The 17,523-nt window shown below is 50.2% G+C and overlaps 1 protein-coding gene and 1 long non-coding RNA gene across 5 annotated transcripts in view; one reads left to right on the plus strand and one right to left on the minus strand.

Annotated features, from left to right (window-relative positions):
- The window catches only part of OLFM1 (olfactomedin 1), a 61,398-nt gene that overhangs the window by 19,352 nt on the left and 24,523 nt on the right, over positions 1-17,523 (plus strand). The window contains exons 1-2 of one of the 3 annotated variants that reach the window (XM_063316333.1): positions 88-562; positions 7,657-7,806. In XM_063316333.1, coding sequence (XP_063172403.1) covers positions 413-562; positions 7,657-7,806 — 300 coding nt within the window. In that variant the 5' untranslated portion in view covers positions 88-412. Of the gene's footprint in view, positions 1-87; positions 563-6,752; positions 7,080-7,656; positions 7,807-17,523 lie in introns of those variants that run through there. The other 2 variants (XM_063316334.1, XM_063316335.1) reach the window with 2 other exon arrangements.
- Positions 6,669-17,523, minus strand: part of LOC134506237 (uncharacterized) — a 34,847-nt gene continuing 23,992 nt past the window's right edge. Inside the window, exons 4-5 of one of the 2 annotated variants that reach the window (XR_010068787.1) lie at positions 7,668-7,825; positions 6,669-6,759 (exon numbers count right to left, since the gene is read on the minus strand). This is a non-coding gene — a long non-coding RNA (uncharacterized LOC134506237). Of the gene's footprint in view, positions 6,760-7,667; positions 7,826-17,523 lie in introns of those variants that run through there. The other variant, XR_010068788.1, reaches the window with a different exon arrangement.

The raw sequence follows: 17,523 nt of genomic DNA on the forward strand, positions 1-17,523 counted from the left end.
GCTGACCTGACATCAGCTGCTGCGCTGGCTGGCCGCACCGGCTGAGCTCCGCCTCTCAGTCCCGCGCGCGCTGCCGGCGGGTCGGCGGGGATTCGGGGCGGAGCGGGCGCGGAGCCGCCGGCTGCCAGAGCCGCCTATTCGCTCGGCGCAACGCTCTGAGCCCGAGGAGCTTCAGGGCCGCTCGCGACGGGCCGGACCGGAGGCGGGGAGGCGCGGGCAGCTCTCTCGCGGCGGCCCCGGAGAGGCGACCAGGAGGCCATGGGCCGGGAGCGGCGGAGTGGCGCTCAGGGCGGTCGGCCGGGCGCAGCGCCCGGCCCCGCGGGACGCAGGCAGCCCGGCTGGGAATGAAGGCGGCGGCCGCCGGAGCGCCCCAGCGGCGGCGAGGAAGGGGCGGGCGCGCCCTGCCGGGACCATGTCGGTGCCGCTGCTGAAGATCGGCGTGGTGCTGAGCACGATGGCCATGATCACCAACTGGATGTCGCAGACGCTGCCCTCGCTCGTAGGGCTCAACACCACCAAGCTGAGCGCCGCCTCGGGGGGCACCTTGGACCGCAGCACCGGCGTGAGTTACGCGCCCCTCCGCGCTGGCCGGGGGTCGAGACCGCCGCCCGCAGGTGGAGCGCGGCCGCGGGGGAGCCTGCGGGCAAATCGCCGCCCGGAGCCGGGTGGAAGGGGGAGCGGCGGGCGGGGACGGCGAGGGATCGCGGGCTGGGCCTCCGCAGCTATCTGTCAAGGCCGCCTGGGCGGCGAGGACCGTAACGCCGAGCGTGGCTTGGGCCAGGCAGACGCGCCAAGGCGCCGCTCCAGCGAGCGGGGCAGGCGGACCCGTGCGAGCGCCTTGGCGGAGCGGGAGGCCAGTCCGGAGAGGTCCTCCCGGGCATCTAAAAGGGAGCGCGTGGGGACCGGGCGTTGCGGAGTTGCGCGGGAGACGCCGGTTGGGCGTAAGCGGGGGAAAGGGGAGCCGGCGGGAGGGAGAAGCGGCGCCTTGGGATCGCTGAATTGGTGTGGCGGCGACGCCCCAAATTGTGGGGAGGAAGGTGGGCTGCTGTGCTGGGAGCCTGATGGGGCAGTGCCCGCCTTCCCCCCTCGCCCGCAAAGTTTTAGCGCAGCCCAAGAAACGGCAGCAAGGAACCCTGAGGCTTGGGGGTCGGGGAGGGCTGCAGGGGCAGCGGCCCCTTTTCCCAAAGCTCGGGCCCCTCTCCGGCCCTTCTCGTCTTCCATTCTGTCGCCCACCGACGGTAGTCTCAAGTCTTCCCAATTCAGAGGTGAATTTCCACCGACAGTGGGGAGAATTGATCGTGGGGAAAGTCCGCAGGAGCGGGTGAAGAAATGTGTGAAACGCGCACCTTTCCCCTCCCTTCGGAAAGGAGAAAAGCGGGCGGGGGGGGAGTAGAAGAACGCCTCCCGGGGTTAATTTTCGACTTCCAAAGGAGAGGCCCCTTGTGCAGGAACGAAGGTGGAGGTGACCCTAAGGGGGTTGTGAGGAGAGGGGGTGAGATGGAGATGTGCATGCTAGCTGGACTGGGGATGGCAAATCAGACCACCGGGTGTGTGTTTGTGTATCTGCCCATCTTGAGGCCAGCTGGGAATGGAGAAGAAATCAAAGCTCCTGCATCAAAGTGTTTAGGGGTGATTAAAGAAAAAAAAGGGGGGGACAGGATGCAAAAATATTTGGACAAAACTAAGGGACCTTTTACCGAAGATGTCAGGGAAAACTAGAGGTGTGGAAGGGGACATGGCACCCCTATTTTCTTCCACCTTTCTGCTAAGGTCAAGTCCTCTCCACCCAAAGAAACTTCTGTGCTGTGTTTATCATTGCTTGCTTAAGTAGATTTTATTTATCTAATTCCTCCAAGGGCTCTTTGGAGGATTTCAAAGAAAGGGCTGGTTTGGGCAGGGCCGCAACAAGGGGAGGGGCAACTGGGGCATGTGCCCTGGGCACTGCGCTGGGGGGGCGCCAAAATAAGCGCTGGGGAGGCGCCAAAATGGGCACGGAATCCATGTTGGCCTCCGGTGACACAGACCCTAGTTGTGGCCCTGGGTTTGGGTAGAGACAGGTCTGTTCCCTTTTCCAGCTATGTGGTTTAGATTCAGATATGCTTCACTCCTTGTGAAGCTCCTTCCACACCTGCTGATTTAGAAAAAAATGATACTTTTTAACCATTTATATTCAGATTGTACTTTGTTTTTATTTTTCTTCTTCCAAATGAAGAGACGAAAGGGAGTTTGAGTTTGTTTGGTGGTTTTAGGCAAATGGGAAAGAGAGGTTTTGGGTGGACAGAAAGCATGAGTGGGGAATGGGAGAGGTGCTAAAAGGAGGAAGCCCAGGACTCCTCTCCGCACTAACAGAAGCTGGTCCTTGGTCACATGTTCGGAATACTTTGGCCTCCTTGCGCTATGCTCTGTCACCTGTAGAGCTGCAGAGGAGAGGGGAGCAGAGGGTTACCCCCTGGCCAGCAGGAACCTGGGCTGGGTGTTCAGGCCAGGATGGGTGTTGCAAATGGCTGAATCCTTCCACAGTCTTCCTCTTGCCTATGAGCCGTATGCCTGGGAGCCATGCTCATGAACATAAAGCCCTAGCTTTCCGGTTTATTTGGATTTCTTTAATTGCACAACACTTGAGGTCATAGTGCTGCAGAGATCAAAGCACAGGAAGGAAAGCACCAACTGATTCCTTTCTGAGTGGAAACATGGTCATAGCTCTGTGTTCTTTGATGGTGAAAGGGGCCCTCTGGAATTTGGGGGGGGCCTTCAAGTCAGCTGTTTGGCAACTGCCTGGACTAGTCCCTGCAGTTTTCTTGGCAATATTTTAGAAGTGGTTTGCCCTTGCCTGCTTCTTCCCAGGGCTGAGAGAGAGGGACTAGCCCAGGGTCACCCAGCCAGCTTTGTGCTTAAGGTGGAACTAGAACTCACCATTCCTGGTTTCTAGCCTGATGCCTTAACCACTAGACCAACTTGCTCTCATGGAATTGCTGGTACTTAAGAGGCTGGGTCATGCTTCAGCCTCCTCACTGCCTCTTCTGTCCTATTTGCACTTCCCTTGAATTCAGTTTAGGATCCAAAGTAGATTCAAGGGGGCTGTGAATGGTTCCCCTTGGAAAGACTGCCAGTTCCCCCCATGGAACATTGCCCTTGGAGAAAGGGGGACCCCCGTGGGCAGCAGGTCAAGGTTCCTGCAGGGCACAAGCCACAGTCTGCCTGCCCAGGCATGCTCCAGCTGAATGTCCAGCATGGGCACAGGTGGGATTGACGAGGCGGGCACCCAGCAACATCCCAGATTGCTGGCAGATTGGCTTTCCCTGCACCAAAGACCTTGCAAACCACTATCGGAAGGGAAACATTTTCCTTGGCTGAGCCACGTGATGGCAGGAGCAGACAAACTCCCCTCTGACCGATCCCTTCCCAAAGAAGAAGAGATTTGCATCATTCAGGAGCTTGCTCCACTCCTCTCCTGCTGACCCAGTTTTTCTAAAATAATCCAGACTTTGGGGAATCTCACCTTTCACTGGAATAAGAGCAGCATTGGCCACAACAGCAAGAGGTTCGGAGTAAGGTCCACAGCGGTGGTGATAACAGGAAACAGCTGTTTCTTAAATGACAACGGAAGGGGTGAAAGTTCTCGTGTACTCAGAAGGTCACTGCATAGTAAACAGCCCTGTGCAAAGGGAATGCCTCACCTCGGTGGTCGATTTGCCCTAACACAAACCGAGCCCCAATCTTGCCCCAGCCCTTGTTGTCCCGCCCCTCCCAGGGATTGGTTCCAGGGGGGAGTTGCTCTTGGAAGTGCTGCTGGAGTGCTGGCATTTGGGGCCACAGATGGAAAGTCTCCACCCCCCACATAAACACGGTGTGGGCGTTTTTCATAGTTGGCTGAGCTTAAGAGAAAAAGCACACTCGTATCATGTGCTCTGACAGTCGTGTCTGTACCTGAAGTTCTCCCCGTGTATCTCACGACTGCATCATCTGGAGGGTCTCATGGAATCACAGAATGGCAAGGTTGGGAGAGATCTTGGAGACCATCCAGTCCAACCTCCTGCCCAGGGCAGGAACCCACCACTGCGGCCTTCCTGAGAGACGGCATCTCTCCCTCCAGCCAGGGGAGTCCACCATCTCCCGGACCCAAGTCCTGCCCCCGTGCCTTTGTTTTTTCCAGCCATTTGTCCCTGTTGAAACTCATCATGCTGGTTTTTGTCCAAGATGCCAGCTTGTCAAGATCTGTCTGAATGTTGATCCCTAACTCTCAGGTGTTTGTATCCCTCCTATATTTGTGTCATTTGTAAATTGGATAATCATGTTTTCTAAACCAATCTTCCAAGTCATGTATAAATATGAATGTGCTGAACAGCCCTGTCCCTGTGACAGAGCCCTGCAGTTCCCACTCTGCACTGCCCTCTCACTGGATGCTGAGCCTTTGGCCTACTCTTGCTGGGTACAATTGTCCAACCTGCTCTGTGTCCATCTGATGACAGCATCATCCAGCCCACATTTTGCCCTCTTCTCCGATGGAACCTCATGGGCCACTTTGTCAAATGTTTTGCTGAAGTCAGGTTGGCTTGGAATAATTTATTCCTAATAAATCCATGCTGGCTCCTGCCAAGCAGCACATTCTTTTCTAAGTGCTCAGGGGGAAAAAGTACAATTTAATAACCTTTTCCAAAGTTTTGCCTGATATTGGTTGCATGCTGACCAGTATGTAGTTACCCAGCTCCTCTTTTTTCCCCTAATTTGAAGATAAGACCAACATTTGCCCCTCTCCATTCTCTGGCACCATGATTTCCCTCAGATGACATCCCTCTGACAACCCTTTCAAGATTCATTGGTCTCATCCTGGAGTCTTAAACTTGCTCATGATAGCCAGGGCTCCCTAACCATCACGCTGCTTATCTTGCCTTGCCAGTCTTGTCTTTCATCAGTTCTGCTTAGATCCACCTGGACACGGGTCAGTTCCCTTGGGAGGAGGTCTGCCACCATCTCACCGTGACCTGTTGCCATCCTGCTCTCCTCTCATACCAGCAGCCCACCAGGCTTGGTTTGTCTAAGACTGCCCGGCAGAAGGAGCAAGAGGTTATTTGAGCTGGATCGTATCAAGATAACAGCAATATTTCCAAGTATTTACAGCCTTCTGGCCAGACCAAGGCATTTGATTGGGCCCAGAATTAGGAAGTTCAGAAACCACATCGCTGAGTTAACCAGCTTTATCCTTACAAGCAGCCTTGTGAGGCAGGGTAGGCTGAAGAATCTGAAGAGGAGTCAGAAGAATACTTCCAGATCCAGTCAGAGTTGCTGAATAAGATCAGGTGAGGAGGCAGAATTTACCTCAGTCTAGTGGGGAGCCAGAGAACCAATTAAGCAAATATACAAGCAAATTGGGTTGATTTATTCCCATCTTAGCTCTGTCACTGAGCAGGACATTATCAAAGGGAGGAAGGCCCGTGATCTTTGGAAGCAGATGTTTCGGCATCAGATTCTGAGGCGAGAGAGAGCTGGGATTGTCTGCAAGGGCACCCCATTAGCTCATTCCTCTTGCAGCCGTGTGTTTCTGATACCCAACATTCAACTGTGATTGACAGGTGTATTGGGCCAAGCTGGGACCAAATCCTGCTCTCTCTGGGATGACCTCCTCCAACAGTTACTTTACCAGATTTTTACATCCTCCAAATTAAAGAACTCCTCACAATGCATTCCTTTGTCCCATTATTTTGTTTACATCTGAAAGTCTCTTTTGGGGTCACATCATCAAGATGGCCTCTCCCCGAAAGTGTTCTCCTCCTAACATTTTGCCTGAGGAAGACCCTGGAAATTTTGGAAGCCAACTCATTTTGTCTGCATGTAAGGGGGCCTTGAGAGGACACCCCCGGTATCGGGAGAATTTTACCAAGAGCTGTGACTGGAACTCTCTAAGTTGAATCCTAAAAGGACTAAAGTGAATACTGGCCCCAAATTGGCCTTTCAGTTTCTAGAAGTTTCCTTCCCCCATAAAAATGCATTTTCCTCGGTAGTGTTGAGCTTCTGTTGTCTGAAGGAGCGAAGGAATCCTGCTGGGGTTGTTTTCGGGGCACTCCTTTCCATCTGTCGGGAGCCTTCCTGGCTACCCATGCTTCCTAATCTAAAAACAGTCTTTGTCTGGGAAGGTAGGAAGCCAAAGAGGCTGTGGAACAGGATTGTGCTGTGTGCTCCAGGGAGGAGCGGGAAACCCACCCCTGAAACCTCTCAACCAAAGGAAACATTTTCATTTGTGCCTTGCTGTCCTGCCTCTCCTCCTCTTTCTCCTCTTCCTGGGAACAGACTAGCTATAAAGATGCTTTTAAAGCAGTTAATTATTTATGAGGTTATCAAAAATAGACCCTGGAGCCATTCTTTGTAACACAAAGTGCTTGGAAAACCTGAGCAACCTCCAAGCTGTTTTACTGACATTTTACATAGTCCTGCAGCAATTTGCAGATGGATGGAGGACTGGGATTGCCCAGATTCCCTTAAGAGGGGTCTTGAAAGTGGAGGTGATGAATGGCCCTGCGTCCTGCCTCCATGGCCGGAATAGGACTCTTTCTGAGCAGAACCACTTTTATTGACTTTTGCCCATCTGTAGCCAGGAGCTGTTTCAGCTTTGTCCTTGTCAGATTCTGCCAGCCAGCAAGGTTTTTGCATGGGGAGGAACAGTACATCTTTCTTGCTGTAATTGTGGGGAAATCAAATCGGTCAAAACTTTTCCCATACAAGCAGTGATGAATTCACATGTTGGGTGCACATGGGCTCTGGTCCCTGCAAAGAGAGAATGTATGTCACAGATCCCCTGTGGGATCTTATGGGACAGAATGAGAACTATCCCTACTTCCTTCTTCAGCACGTTTTCTATGCAGGCAAGAGGGAGAAGCAGAGCACAGAATGGGTTAAGTCTTCAGAGGGGAATGCAAATGCAGAAGGCCAGATGCCCCTCAGCCTCATTGGAGCCCTTTTGCTTTCAGAGTCAGAGCTCTTCTTTAGCTGCTATGATTTAGCCTGCGATGGGAGGAATTTTCTCAAGCGTGGAGGCTGTGAAGTCAAACAGATGCCAGGAGAAGCTGAGAAGAGAATCCAGAGCAGTAAGGCAATGGGCATTTGCAAGCTGGCAGCTCGAGAACACAGATGGTTTTTGGTGGCCACGGCCCTGGGTTGTCCATGCAGCTCTTTGCAGTGTGACTCGAAGCAGGAGTTGCGAGGGCTTGATGGTGCCAGAAAGGAAGCAAGGCCAGCTGCCATGGGTGCCAGGGAAAGCTCACTGCCAAGGGATGGGCCCTTCTATTCAGAGGTTGCTGCTTGTGTCCCTGGGTTCCCACCTGGTCCTTCACCACCACCTGCACTGAGCCAGGGCAAGGCCCATGGAGGAAGGCTCAGCTTGGAACAAAGATCTCAGGGGCAGGTCACATCTGTGGAAACTGTGTTAGAAAGTGAGGGCGCCCTTCTTGTGCTCTGAACTGGTGGCACAATGGAGCTAAGAATCTGAATTGTAAACTGGGACAGCCTGTTTGGAATCTTATTTTTCATGCAGATTAACTCAGGGCACCCATTCTCAGCATGCTAGCCATGGCCTGCCTTGCAGGGTGGGTTTTTCTGAGATAATGAATGTAAAAATTTCGAACAGCACCAGCCTTATGCTCCCTCTCTTGTGTGTCAAACCAGGTGTTACCCACCAACCCCGAGGAAAGCTGGCAGGTGTACAGTTCTGCTCAGGATAGTGAAGGACGATGCATATGCACAGTGGTGGCGCCTCAACAGACGATGTGCTCACGGGATGCCAGAACAAAGCAGCTACGGCAGCTTTTGGAAAAGGTAACTTGGCGTTGTGGCTCTGGAATACAAATCTATGTATTTATGTACTTATTCATTCATTCATTCGATTTATAGAAACAGAGGAACTGAATTGCAGTCGCAAAACTGAGTTGTAAAATCTGGTATGTGAACTTGCTCTAGAGAGAGGGGTTTTTTTGGGGTGGGTGGGGGTGAACTGTTGTAACAAAATTTGAACTTAAGCCCAGAGTTGGGGGCATGGAATGAAATGCTAGAAGTTTTAATAGATTTCAGGACTCTGTTGATTGATTATGGCTTCAGCTGATTTATTGGTAGTGCTGACATTTAAGGTGTCAAATGTTTAAGTCAAATATTTTCATTGCTACTAAATTTGGGGGATTTATTTGCTAGGCTGCAGAATTTGAGACACACCACTCATCACTAAGTGAGGTGGTCATTAAGTGAGCCACTCCCAATTTCATGACCTTTTTTTACTGTGGACATTAAGCAAATCACCTCAGCGTTTAAGTGAATCATGTGGTTGTTAAATGAATCCAGCTTCCCCCATTGACCTTGCTTGTTGGAAGCCAGCTGAGAAGGTCACAAGTGGCAATGACCCCAGGATGCTGCAACAATTGTAAATATATGCCTTTTGCCAAGCACCTGAATTTTGATCACATGACTGCAGGGATGCTACAATGGTCATAAGTGCAAGGACTGGTCATAAATCACTTTTTTTGGCGCCATTGCAACTTCGAACAGTCACTAAACGAACAGTCGTAAGTCGAGGACTACCTGTAGCCACAAAAGGGGTACATTTGTTGGTTTTGATTAATCTGTTTCACTTGAACATTATGGTGATGAGAACCATTAAAAAATATGTTTGAAAGTTCAAGAGAATTGAATATATACTGGCTAATTAAAACTGAAAAGATCAAAGCCAGAGTGTTGTCCTAAATAAATCTACTAGGGTGGCTCAAACCACTTTGCTCTTCATTAATTTAATGCTTGAACTTTTTCAAAGCACCAGCTTCCAAAAAAGACACGTGAGCAGCAACACTAAAATGGAGGGCTGTGCTCTTTGCTTTCTCCACTGACTTTAAAAGGTTGGGTTTGATATCATCAAACCATAACAAAAAAGGATGATTTGTGGATTCATGAGTATATTTTTATATCCATGTGATTTGTTTTTAATAGCCTCCAGTCCAGAGAGATCAGAAGGATAATATTTGTGATCAAGGAATTCATTGTCTAATTGCTTCCATTGCACAGATTCTTATGAAATATCATCTCTCCACCCACACTCCCCAAATTAATTAGATTCTGGCAACTGGACATATCGTTATCCTTGGCATTTGGGATATAATCTGCCAGGATTTGATGAATATGGTGATATAGTTCTCCCCACCCCCAACCGTAATGCATGAAGCAATCTGACACGTTAGACATTTTCCAGCAAAAGCTTCAAATCTTGGTTGCTGGACTGTGGACTGTTTAAAAGGGTGTTCCCCTTCTCCCGTGGTTTTACCAGCTGGACAGAATAGTCTCTGGTAAATTGTCCCCAATATACTGTTGCTGGAATGTACCTTCAGTGTTGGTTCTGTTTTCTTGATGCAACTTGTAGCTGTGGCTAAACCAGGTCTTTCTGAACTTTTCCAAATCTTTCTGAGCAAAGTGTGAGGAAGGATCTGTGTTGAAACACAGAGTTTATATACGTTGCCTTGTCCTTTGTTCAGAAAGCCTCTGCAGTCACCGGAAACAATAATAACGGTAGCTCTTGGACATTTGGGGTGAGAAAATAGCTTGGGCCTGGGAGGATCAAGGATGGTGCCTTCCCAAAGCTTTAAAAGGCTTTTTTAAAGATGGATAAGCTGAGTTGCAAGGTGGCCCAGAAAGTCTCCCAGGACCTGCCAAAGTTGTCGTAAATTGCAGTGTTTAATGTAAAAGAAATCGTATTTAACTTGAATGAAATGTAACTTAAATTAAATTCAAATTCATTTTGGTCTCTGCCATGCCAGGATGGCTCTCCAGCCAGGTGGGCTTCTTTGCCTGTGGACTGATGGGGCATGGAATCCCACCTCCCATCCGTCTCATCTCTGCCATTCCCACCCAAGCAGATGAGGTGTGGAGCTATGCAGACAAGGCGTGTTTTGAGGAAAGAACCTGCCCTTGTCCCAGAAAATGTATTTACTAAAAGACCACAAGAAATATATCTCCCCCTTCAAGGGGTGTCAGTCACCTGGGAAGGAAAGTGCCATAACAGGGGTCCAGGAGCACCAGAACTAAGGGGTGTGAAGAGAGCTGCTTCACCACAAGGCTTTCCCAGATTTGGCTGTTCTACAACACTGTCATGTGCCTCTTTAATTCTACTTCCTTTTCTGTTTTTTCCTTCTGGAGATCATAGTCAAGGTGCTTGTTTTCACCACCTCTATGCCAAGAAATGGAACCAGCTAATTGCATGGGGCTTGCCAGAGAATGAAAGTACAGGGAGTCCTCGTTTGTCATGTGATCAAAATTTGGGCGCTTGGCAGCCCGCCTGCAGGGGTGCTTCACCTCCCCCCCCACCTCCCTCCCCCCATTTCTGCCGTTTTGGCTGCCTTGCGCTCTGCCCTGCACCCCTGCCATCTTGCGCTCTGCCACCCCCCAGCTGACCTTCACTGCCTTCTTCCTCCTGTTGCTGCTGAGGCTGCCGCTGAGGCCTGGCTAGCAGCTCCCTCACAAAGGACCAGGCCGGACACACCTCACCAGCAGTGGAAGAAGATGCGGCAAAGGTCGGCAGGGGGCAGCAGGGTGGCAAAGTGCAAGGGGGTGGGGGTGCAGGGCAGAGTGCAGGGCAGCCAAAAGGGCAGAGATGGAGGGAAATAGGAAGGGGGGAGAGTTGAAGCGGAGGTGAGCATGGCAGGGCAGGAGAAACATGAGGTCCTTGCCTAACGACCACAGCCAGGACTACTGAAACTGCCGTTGCTAAGTGGCATGGTCACTTTCCGTTTTGCCTAAGAACCACATCGCTTAGCAGTGGAAATTCTGGTCCCAATTAGAGTAGTTCAGTGAGGACTACCTGTATATTCAGTCATTCTGGCTGTTTCTGCACTAGTGAATGATAGTGCCTTGCAGTCTCATGCAGCCATAGCCATAGCTATACTGCATATCAGGAATGAAGGCAGACTTTCTCTTGCCACATGAGGCTATACGAGACTATAAATCACTCGTGTGGAAATTGCCTCAGATTGGCAGTGCATGATTACAAGGCATTTCACGGCCTTTAAAATGCACAAATGCTTTTTGGAGCAGGGGGAGAGAGGGGAGAGAAGAAAGAATGAGAGAAGTTCCGGTTTTTAAGGACACCAGTCACCATTTCTTGTGTAAAGTTGGCACAAATACAGCCTGGACAGGAGGAGTTTGACCCTTTGCAAATTCCAGTACGGGTAGTCCTTGCTTAATGACCATTTGTTTGGCAACTGTCCAAAATTACAACAGTGCTGAAAAAAGTGATTTATGACTGGTCCTTGCATTTACAACTGTTGCAGCATCCCTGTGGTCACATGATTGCGATTTGGGTGCTTGGCAACTGTCGTGCATTTATGACGGTTGCAGCATCCTGCAGTCATGTGATCACCACTTGCGACCTTCCCAGCTGGCTTCTGACAAGCAGAGTCAATGAGGAAGCCAGCAGGAGGTCACAAGTTGTAGTCACATGATGTCTCGTTTAACGACCGTGGATGATTCACTTAATGGCCACAACTGGGACTGCCATCACTAAGCAGGGCGGTTACGTGATATTTTGCTTAGCAACAGATATGCCGGTCCCAATTAGGGTTGTTAAACGAGGACTTACCTGTATGGCAGATTGTGAGACTCTCCATTGGAAAACGCATTACAAATCAAGGTTTGCATTTGGAGACTGTATGCATCTGTACATTTAGAGACAGGGAAAAAGAGAGGATATTTTAGTAATGTTTCAGTGCCCTTTCTGAAATGCCCATGCAGCATCTTGGTCTCTAGCTTGGAACACATCACAAAGAAAAGGACAGCTTTGCAGACTTGCAGACATTGCAGACATCAGATTTGCAGACATTTGCATGTTCTAATGCATACCTGGATGCAAATTTATCAATAATTAGTAAAATTGAAAGAGAAATACTGTTGGCAGAGTGCTAGAAAGCATTTGGCCCAGGAGAGATCAGAAAAGTCACACACCAGGCATTTCTATAAAAATAATTTTATTTACAGAAGGCAAAACATATTTAAAGGCTGTTTGCTGAGAGGAGAGATTTCTCTCAGCTGCATATTCTCTGCAAGCCTACACAGAAGGGAAACTGAAACTAAAACAAGTTCAGGCAAGTTCCTCCCTTAGGCAATGCAACCATTAACATGCGAAAAGGGGACAATTAAATTCAACCTCTTCACCTGGCCAAAATGATTAGTTACCATAGTAACCTTAATCTGTAGTAGAAAACATATTAACGCTCACCTTTTTATACTAGAGAATAAGATGCAAACCAATTTGCTTTGTTAACTCTTTGTGTCTTGGTGCAGCAAGAGGTTTAGTTAAAATATCAGCAATCATGTCTTTTGATTCACAATATTTTAACATTATTTCTCCTTTGCTTAACATATCTTTGATATATTGATATCTAATATCGATATGTTTTGTCCTATTTTTTCAGGCTTCAGATTTTGCTATAGCAATGCAAGCTTGATTATCCTCATAAACAGTTATAGGCTGGTTCACTTCCGTGCCTATGTGTAATGATTGCCCCAGCCCCAAATACTCAGACTCACAAGAGGATGCTAAATGAAATCTGATTTATTAGAGTACTAAAAGCAAATACAGAGAAAGCTGAGAATGAGCAAAAGCGCGCCAAATACAAACTTAAACCCTTGCTTCAAACGTATCCCGCCTCCCTCATAACAGCCCCGTCCGGCACAGGTGCTAGCAATCGTCAGAGTTGCTAGCCTGGGAAAGTAACCTTGAGCGCAGTAGATAACACAAACACATTCCAAAGCAAAGCCAAAATATAAGCGTTCCCATCCTCCCTAGACAAATGAAACACGCATCCAATTAATGACATGCGAAACGTTACGATGCATCAAATACATTGAAACGGCGCACATGACATACCGCCCTCCAAAAATACCCCTAGGGACCTGGTTTCGAGGGATAAGCGGAGTGGAAACGGGCCACTAGAACCGGGGAAGCCACATCTGATGCGGCGACCCACTCAGGATGAGGGAAATGCTTCCAACGAACTAAATATTGCAAAGTATTGCGAAGGCGTCTAGAGTCCAAAATTTCTTTAACTTCAAAGTGTTGCTGACCATCAATCATGATGGGGGTGGGAGGTGGAGGTTGCCGATGCCAGCGATCAGAAGGAATAGTCGGTTTGAGTAAGCTGCAATGAAAAACAGGGTGTAAGCGTTTCAGGTTATGAGGCAAATCAAGTTTAAAAGTCACAGGGTTGATCTGAGCGACAATTGGGAAAGGACCCACAAACTTAGGTGCAAGTTTCTTTGAAGGTTGTGATGACTTGATAAACTTGGTAGAAAGGTACACTGAGTCCCCAACTTGGAATGCAGGTTGGGGGGCCCGCTTTCGATCAGCATACAATTTATAATCCGCTTGAGCATCAGCCAATGCATTTTGAATCATTGGCCAAGAGTCAGCCAGTTGTGTTGACCAATCATCTGTATTGACCGCACCTGCAGGAGGTTGTGGGAGATCAGTGATAGGAACAAAGTCTTTACCCAGAGCCACCCGAAACGGGGTCTGTCCAGTGCTTTGATGCACTGCATTGTTGTAAGCCACTTCAGCAAATGGTAGAAGGTCTACCCAATTGTCCTGCTGATAATTCACAAAAGCGCGCAGGTACTGCTCTAGAGTGGAGTTAACCGCCTCAGTGGCCCCGTCCGTTTGAGGATGCCAAGCCGTGGAGAGGGCTTGCTTCGTGCCTAACAGCTTGAGAAACGCCCGCCAAAATTGAGAGGTAAATTGTGTACCCCTGTCTGAAATCAAGCGGGAGGGACATCCGTGTAGCCTGTACACGTGTACAAGGAATAGGCGGGCTAATTGACGCGCTGACGGAATGGACACGCAGGGAATAAAGTGGGCTTGTTTGGAGAAATAATCTTTGACCACCCAAATGACCGTTTTGCGTTGGCTGGGTGGTAGCTCTACAATAAAATCCATGGAGATTTCTTCCCAAGGGGAAGAGGGGGCTGCTACTGGCTGCAACAGCCCCTGGGGCTTGCCCACCTTGCGCTTGGACATTGCACAAACCGTGCAGGAAGCAATGTAGTCTTTGACATCTTTACGTAATGTGGGCCACCAGAATTGCCTCCGAACGAGGTGCAATGTTTTTACAAACCCGAAGTGACCTGCGAGTTTGTCATCGTGTGAACGTGTTAACACGTCTTTTCGGAGGCTTTCAGGAACGTAGAGGCGGTCGGACTTCCAAGCGAAGCCTCTGTCAAAAGTAACATTGTCTTTATTCGCAAGCAACCAAGTATCCGTTTTTAATTCTTTTAAAAACTTTTGTTGCAATTGGGAGGGAATTGACAAAGTGCTTGGCTGAGCAGCGCTTGTGGTAGGCGGTTGTTGCGCGCGCGTTTGGCTACGCGTCACAGCTTGCATGCCCAATTGGGGCGCCGACCATAGGGTGCTCACCACATCTGGCGCCGCCCCAGAGTCTTGAGGTTGCCTTGACAAGGCATCAGCCAAGAAGTTCTTTTTCCCTGGAATAAACTTGAACTGAAAATTGAATCGATTGAAAAATTGAGCCCAACGAACCTGTTTAGGGCTCAGTTTTCGAGGGGTACTAAGTGCCTCCAAGTTTTTATGATCAGTCCATACCTCAAAGGGGTGATTAGCCCCTTCCAACAGATGCCGCCAAGCTTCTAATGCAGCTTTCACTGCAAATGCCTCCTTTTCCCAAACATGCCAACGCCTCTCAGTTTCGGAGAACTTGCGGGATAAATATGCACAGGGCTTGAGGCATCCTGCCTCGTCTTTTTGCATCAACAATGCGCCAATAGAATAATCGGAGGCATCAGCCTGTACAACAAAAGGCTTTGAGGGATCAGGGTGTTGTAAAATGGGCTCTTTGACGAAAGCTGCTTTCAGCCGCTCAAACGCCGTTTGACAAGCAGGCGTCCACCTCAACAACGCTCCGGGATTCTTGACTCGTCTAGTATCTCCCACCCCTTTCGTTCGAAGCAGGTCCGTTAGGGGCAAGGCAATCTCAGCGAACCCCCTTATGAATAATCTGTAATAGTTGCTGAACCCCAAGAAACTTTGAAGTTGCCTGCGGGTACGGGGACTCTCCCAGTCCATGATAGCCTGCACCTTGGCAGGGTCCATTTCTATACCTTTATCAGAAATTCTATACCCCAAGTAGTCAATTTGGGTCTGATGAAAGGCACATTTGGATAGCTTTGCATACAATTCCGCAGATCTGAGTTTACACAAGACTTTCTTTACCAGAGCTACATGCTCTTTCATGGTTTCCGTATAAATCAATACATCATCCAAATACACCAGTACACCTTTAAACAGATGTTCATGCAAAACTTCATTGATTAATTGCATAAATACCCCAGGGGCCCCAGCCAACCCAAACGGCAACACCTTATACTGGAAGGCTCCCAACGGGCAATTGAATGCAGTTTTCCACTCATCACCCTCCTTGATTCGTACACGATAGTAGGCTTCTCTTAAATCCAGTTTAGAGAAGATCTTGCCTTTGGCCAGATGTGACAACATGTCCTTTATCAATGGCAAGGGATATTTGTTGGAAATTGAGACGGCATTTAATCCGCGGAAATCCGTACAAAGTCTCAATGTCCCATCCTTTTTTGGGCGGAAAAGAACCGGCGCCCCCACGGGTGAATTCGCCGGCTCAATGAAGCCGCGCGCCAAATTTTTGTCCACAAATTCCCTCAACAAAGTCAGTTCCTTTTGCGTCATGGAATAAATTTTAGGTTTAGGCAATTGAGTGTTGGGCAACAGTTCTATGGCACAGTCCGTCTTTCGATGGGGGGGCAACTGGTCAGCTTCCTTTTCACCGAATACATCAGCAAACATCCTGTACTCGGCCGGCAAGCCCTCCAGAGGAGAGGCCGGGTAAGGCGGAGTCGCAGCTGCCGCAACCCCCACCATCTCCTCTGGGGCACCCTTCCCCTCTGCCGCTTGATAAAACCCATCCCTAAATGTGATGGTCCGGTAGACCCAGTTTATTTGGGGGTTTTGCTGCACCAACCATGGTACCCCCAACACCACCAATGGGCCCCCTACGGGAGCCACGACAAAAGACAACCCTTCCTGGTGACTGCCCAGTTGCAAGGCTACCCGCCCTGTAAAATGGGTGACCGGTTTGCCCCCTGCCATGGACCCATCCAATTGAGTAAATGCGATGGGTCTTTGTAGGGGAAAAGTGGGGAGCTCCAAAGCCGCCACCACGTCGGGGTGCATCAGACACCGGGAACACCCCGAATCAATCATGGCCCATACTTCCACCGTCTTGACTTGTGAACCCAATTTCAATTTCACCATGAGTATGCGGTAAGTGCCACTCACCGCCGGAGGCTCGCGCCCGTCTTCTACCACCTGCCCAGCGGCGCCCTTTAGAGCAGGTGGCTGGCGTTTCCCGCCGGTTGCGGGATTTCGGTCTCCCCTTCAATTTCGTAGAACATCACATCGTCTCCCTCGGTCTCAGCCACCGCAGCTTTCTGTTTCCTCGGCAACGCAGGGGACTTCGCCGGCGGTTTTCCGGGCCGTTCCTCCACCTTTGCCTTCGGGCATGCTGCCACTCGATGCCCCTCCTTACCGCATCTCAGGCACAATCCTTTGGCATACCGCTTCTCACGCTCCTCGTCCCAGGGTCTCTGTCCCGGTTTTCCCCCGGTGGTCGATGGGCGGCTGGGCTTCATCTCCCGCCCCGACTTGACAGTCTTCCGCTGGGCAAAGACCTCTTGGGCATGCTCAGCCCTTCCTGCTAGCAGGATCCACTCATACAGCGTGTATGGGTCGTCCCTCCCCAGGGACCAGCGCAGCACCTCGGTATTCAAGCCATCTTTGAAGAGCTCGATAATGGTTGCTTGGGACCAGTCATCCACCTTCCCAGCTAGCGCTTTAAACTCCAAAGCATAATCGGCCACTGATCGGAACCCCTGCTTGAGTTCCTTCAGGGCTCGCTTTGCTCTCTCCTTTGCTAAGGGGTCCTCGAAGTGTTGCTTCAACGCCCAGAGGAACTCCTCGAGATTTTCCAGTTCAGGCGCTTCCGACTGGCACATCTGGACATACCAGTCTGCCGCCCTCCCCTTCAGTTTGGTGGCAATGGTGATGATTCTTGCCTTCTCCGATTGGAAAACCGCCCCCCCATTCTTCCATATAAGCTTTCGCATTAGTCAGGAAGAACGAGAGTTTGGTCGGGTCCCCATCAAACTTGACAGGGAAGTCTCGCATACCGCCTCCCGCCGGGCTGCGCCCCACCACCGGGGCTGCTGCGGCTGGTGCTTCCCTGACTCGGAGCGGCACGGGGCCCCGGGGCGATCGCCCGGGCGCTGCTGCGATTTCCATCTGGACCGACTGGTCCCCTTCGCGCCTCCGCACCACCCGTCGCCGTTCCGGGGTCAGCCCCTGGGAGGAAGGGGTTGAATGCCTCTGGCTGGATTCTTCCCGGAGCTCTCGCATCGAGGTTACATCCAAGCTCAGCTGTTTCAGAATAGCCTCCAACGAATCCATTTTCGACTCCAGCACTCTGA

Source organism: Candoia aspera, chromosome 16 (genome assembly GCF_035149785.1).
Source record: "Candoia aspera isolate rCanAsp1 chromosome 16, rCanAsp1.hap2, whole genome shotgun sequence".
NCBI lineage: Eukaryota > Metazoa > Chordata > Lepidosauria > Squamata > Boidae > Candoia > Candoia aspera.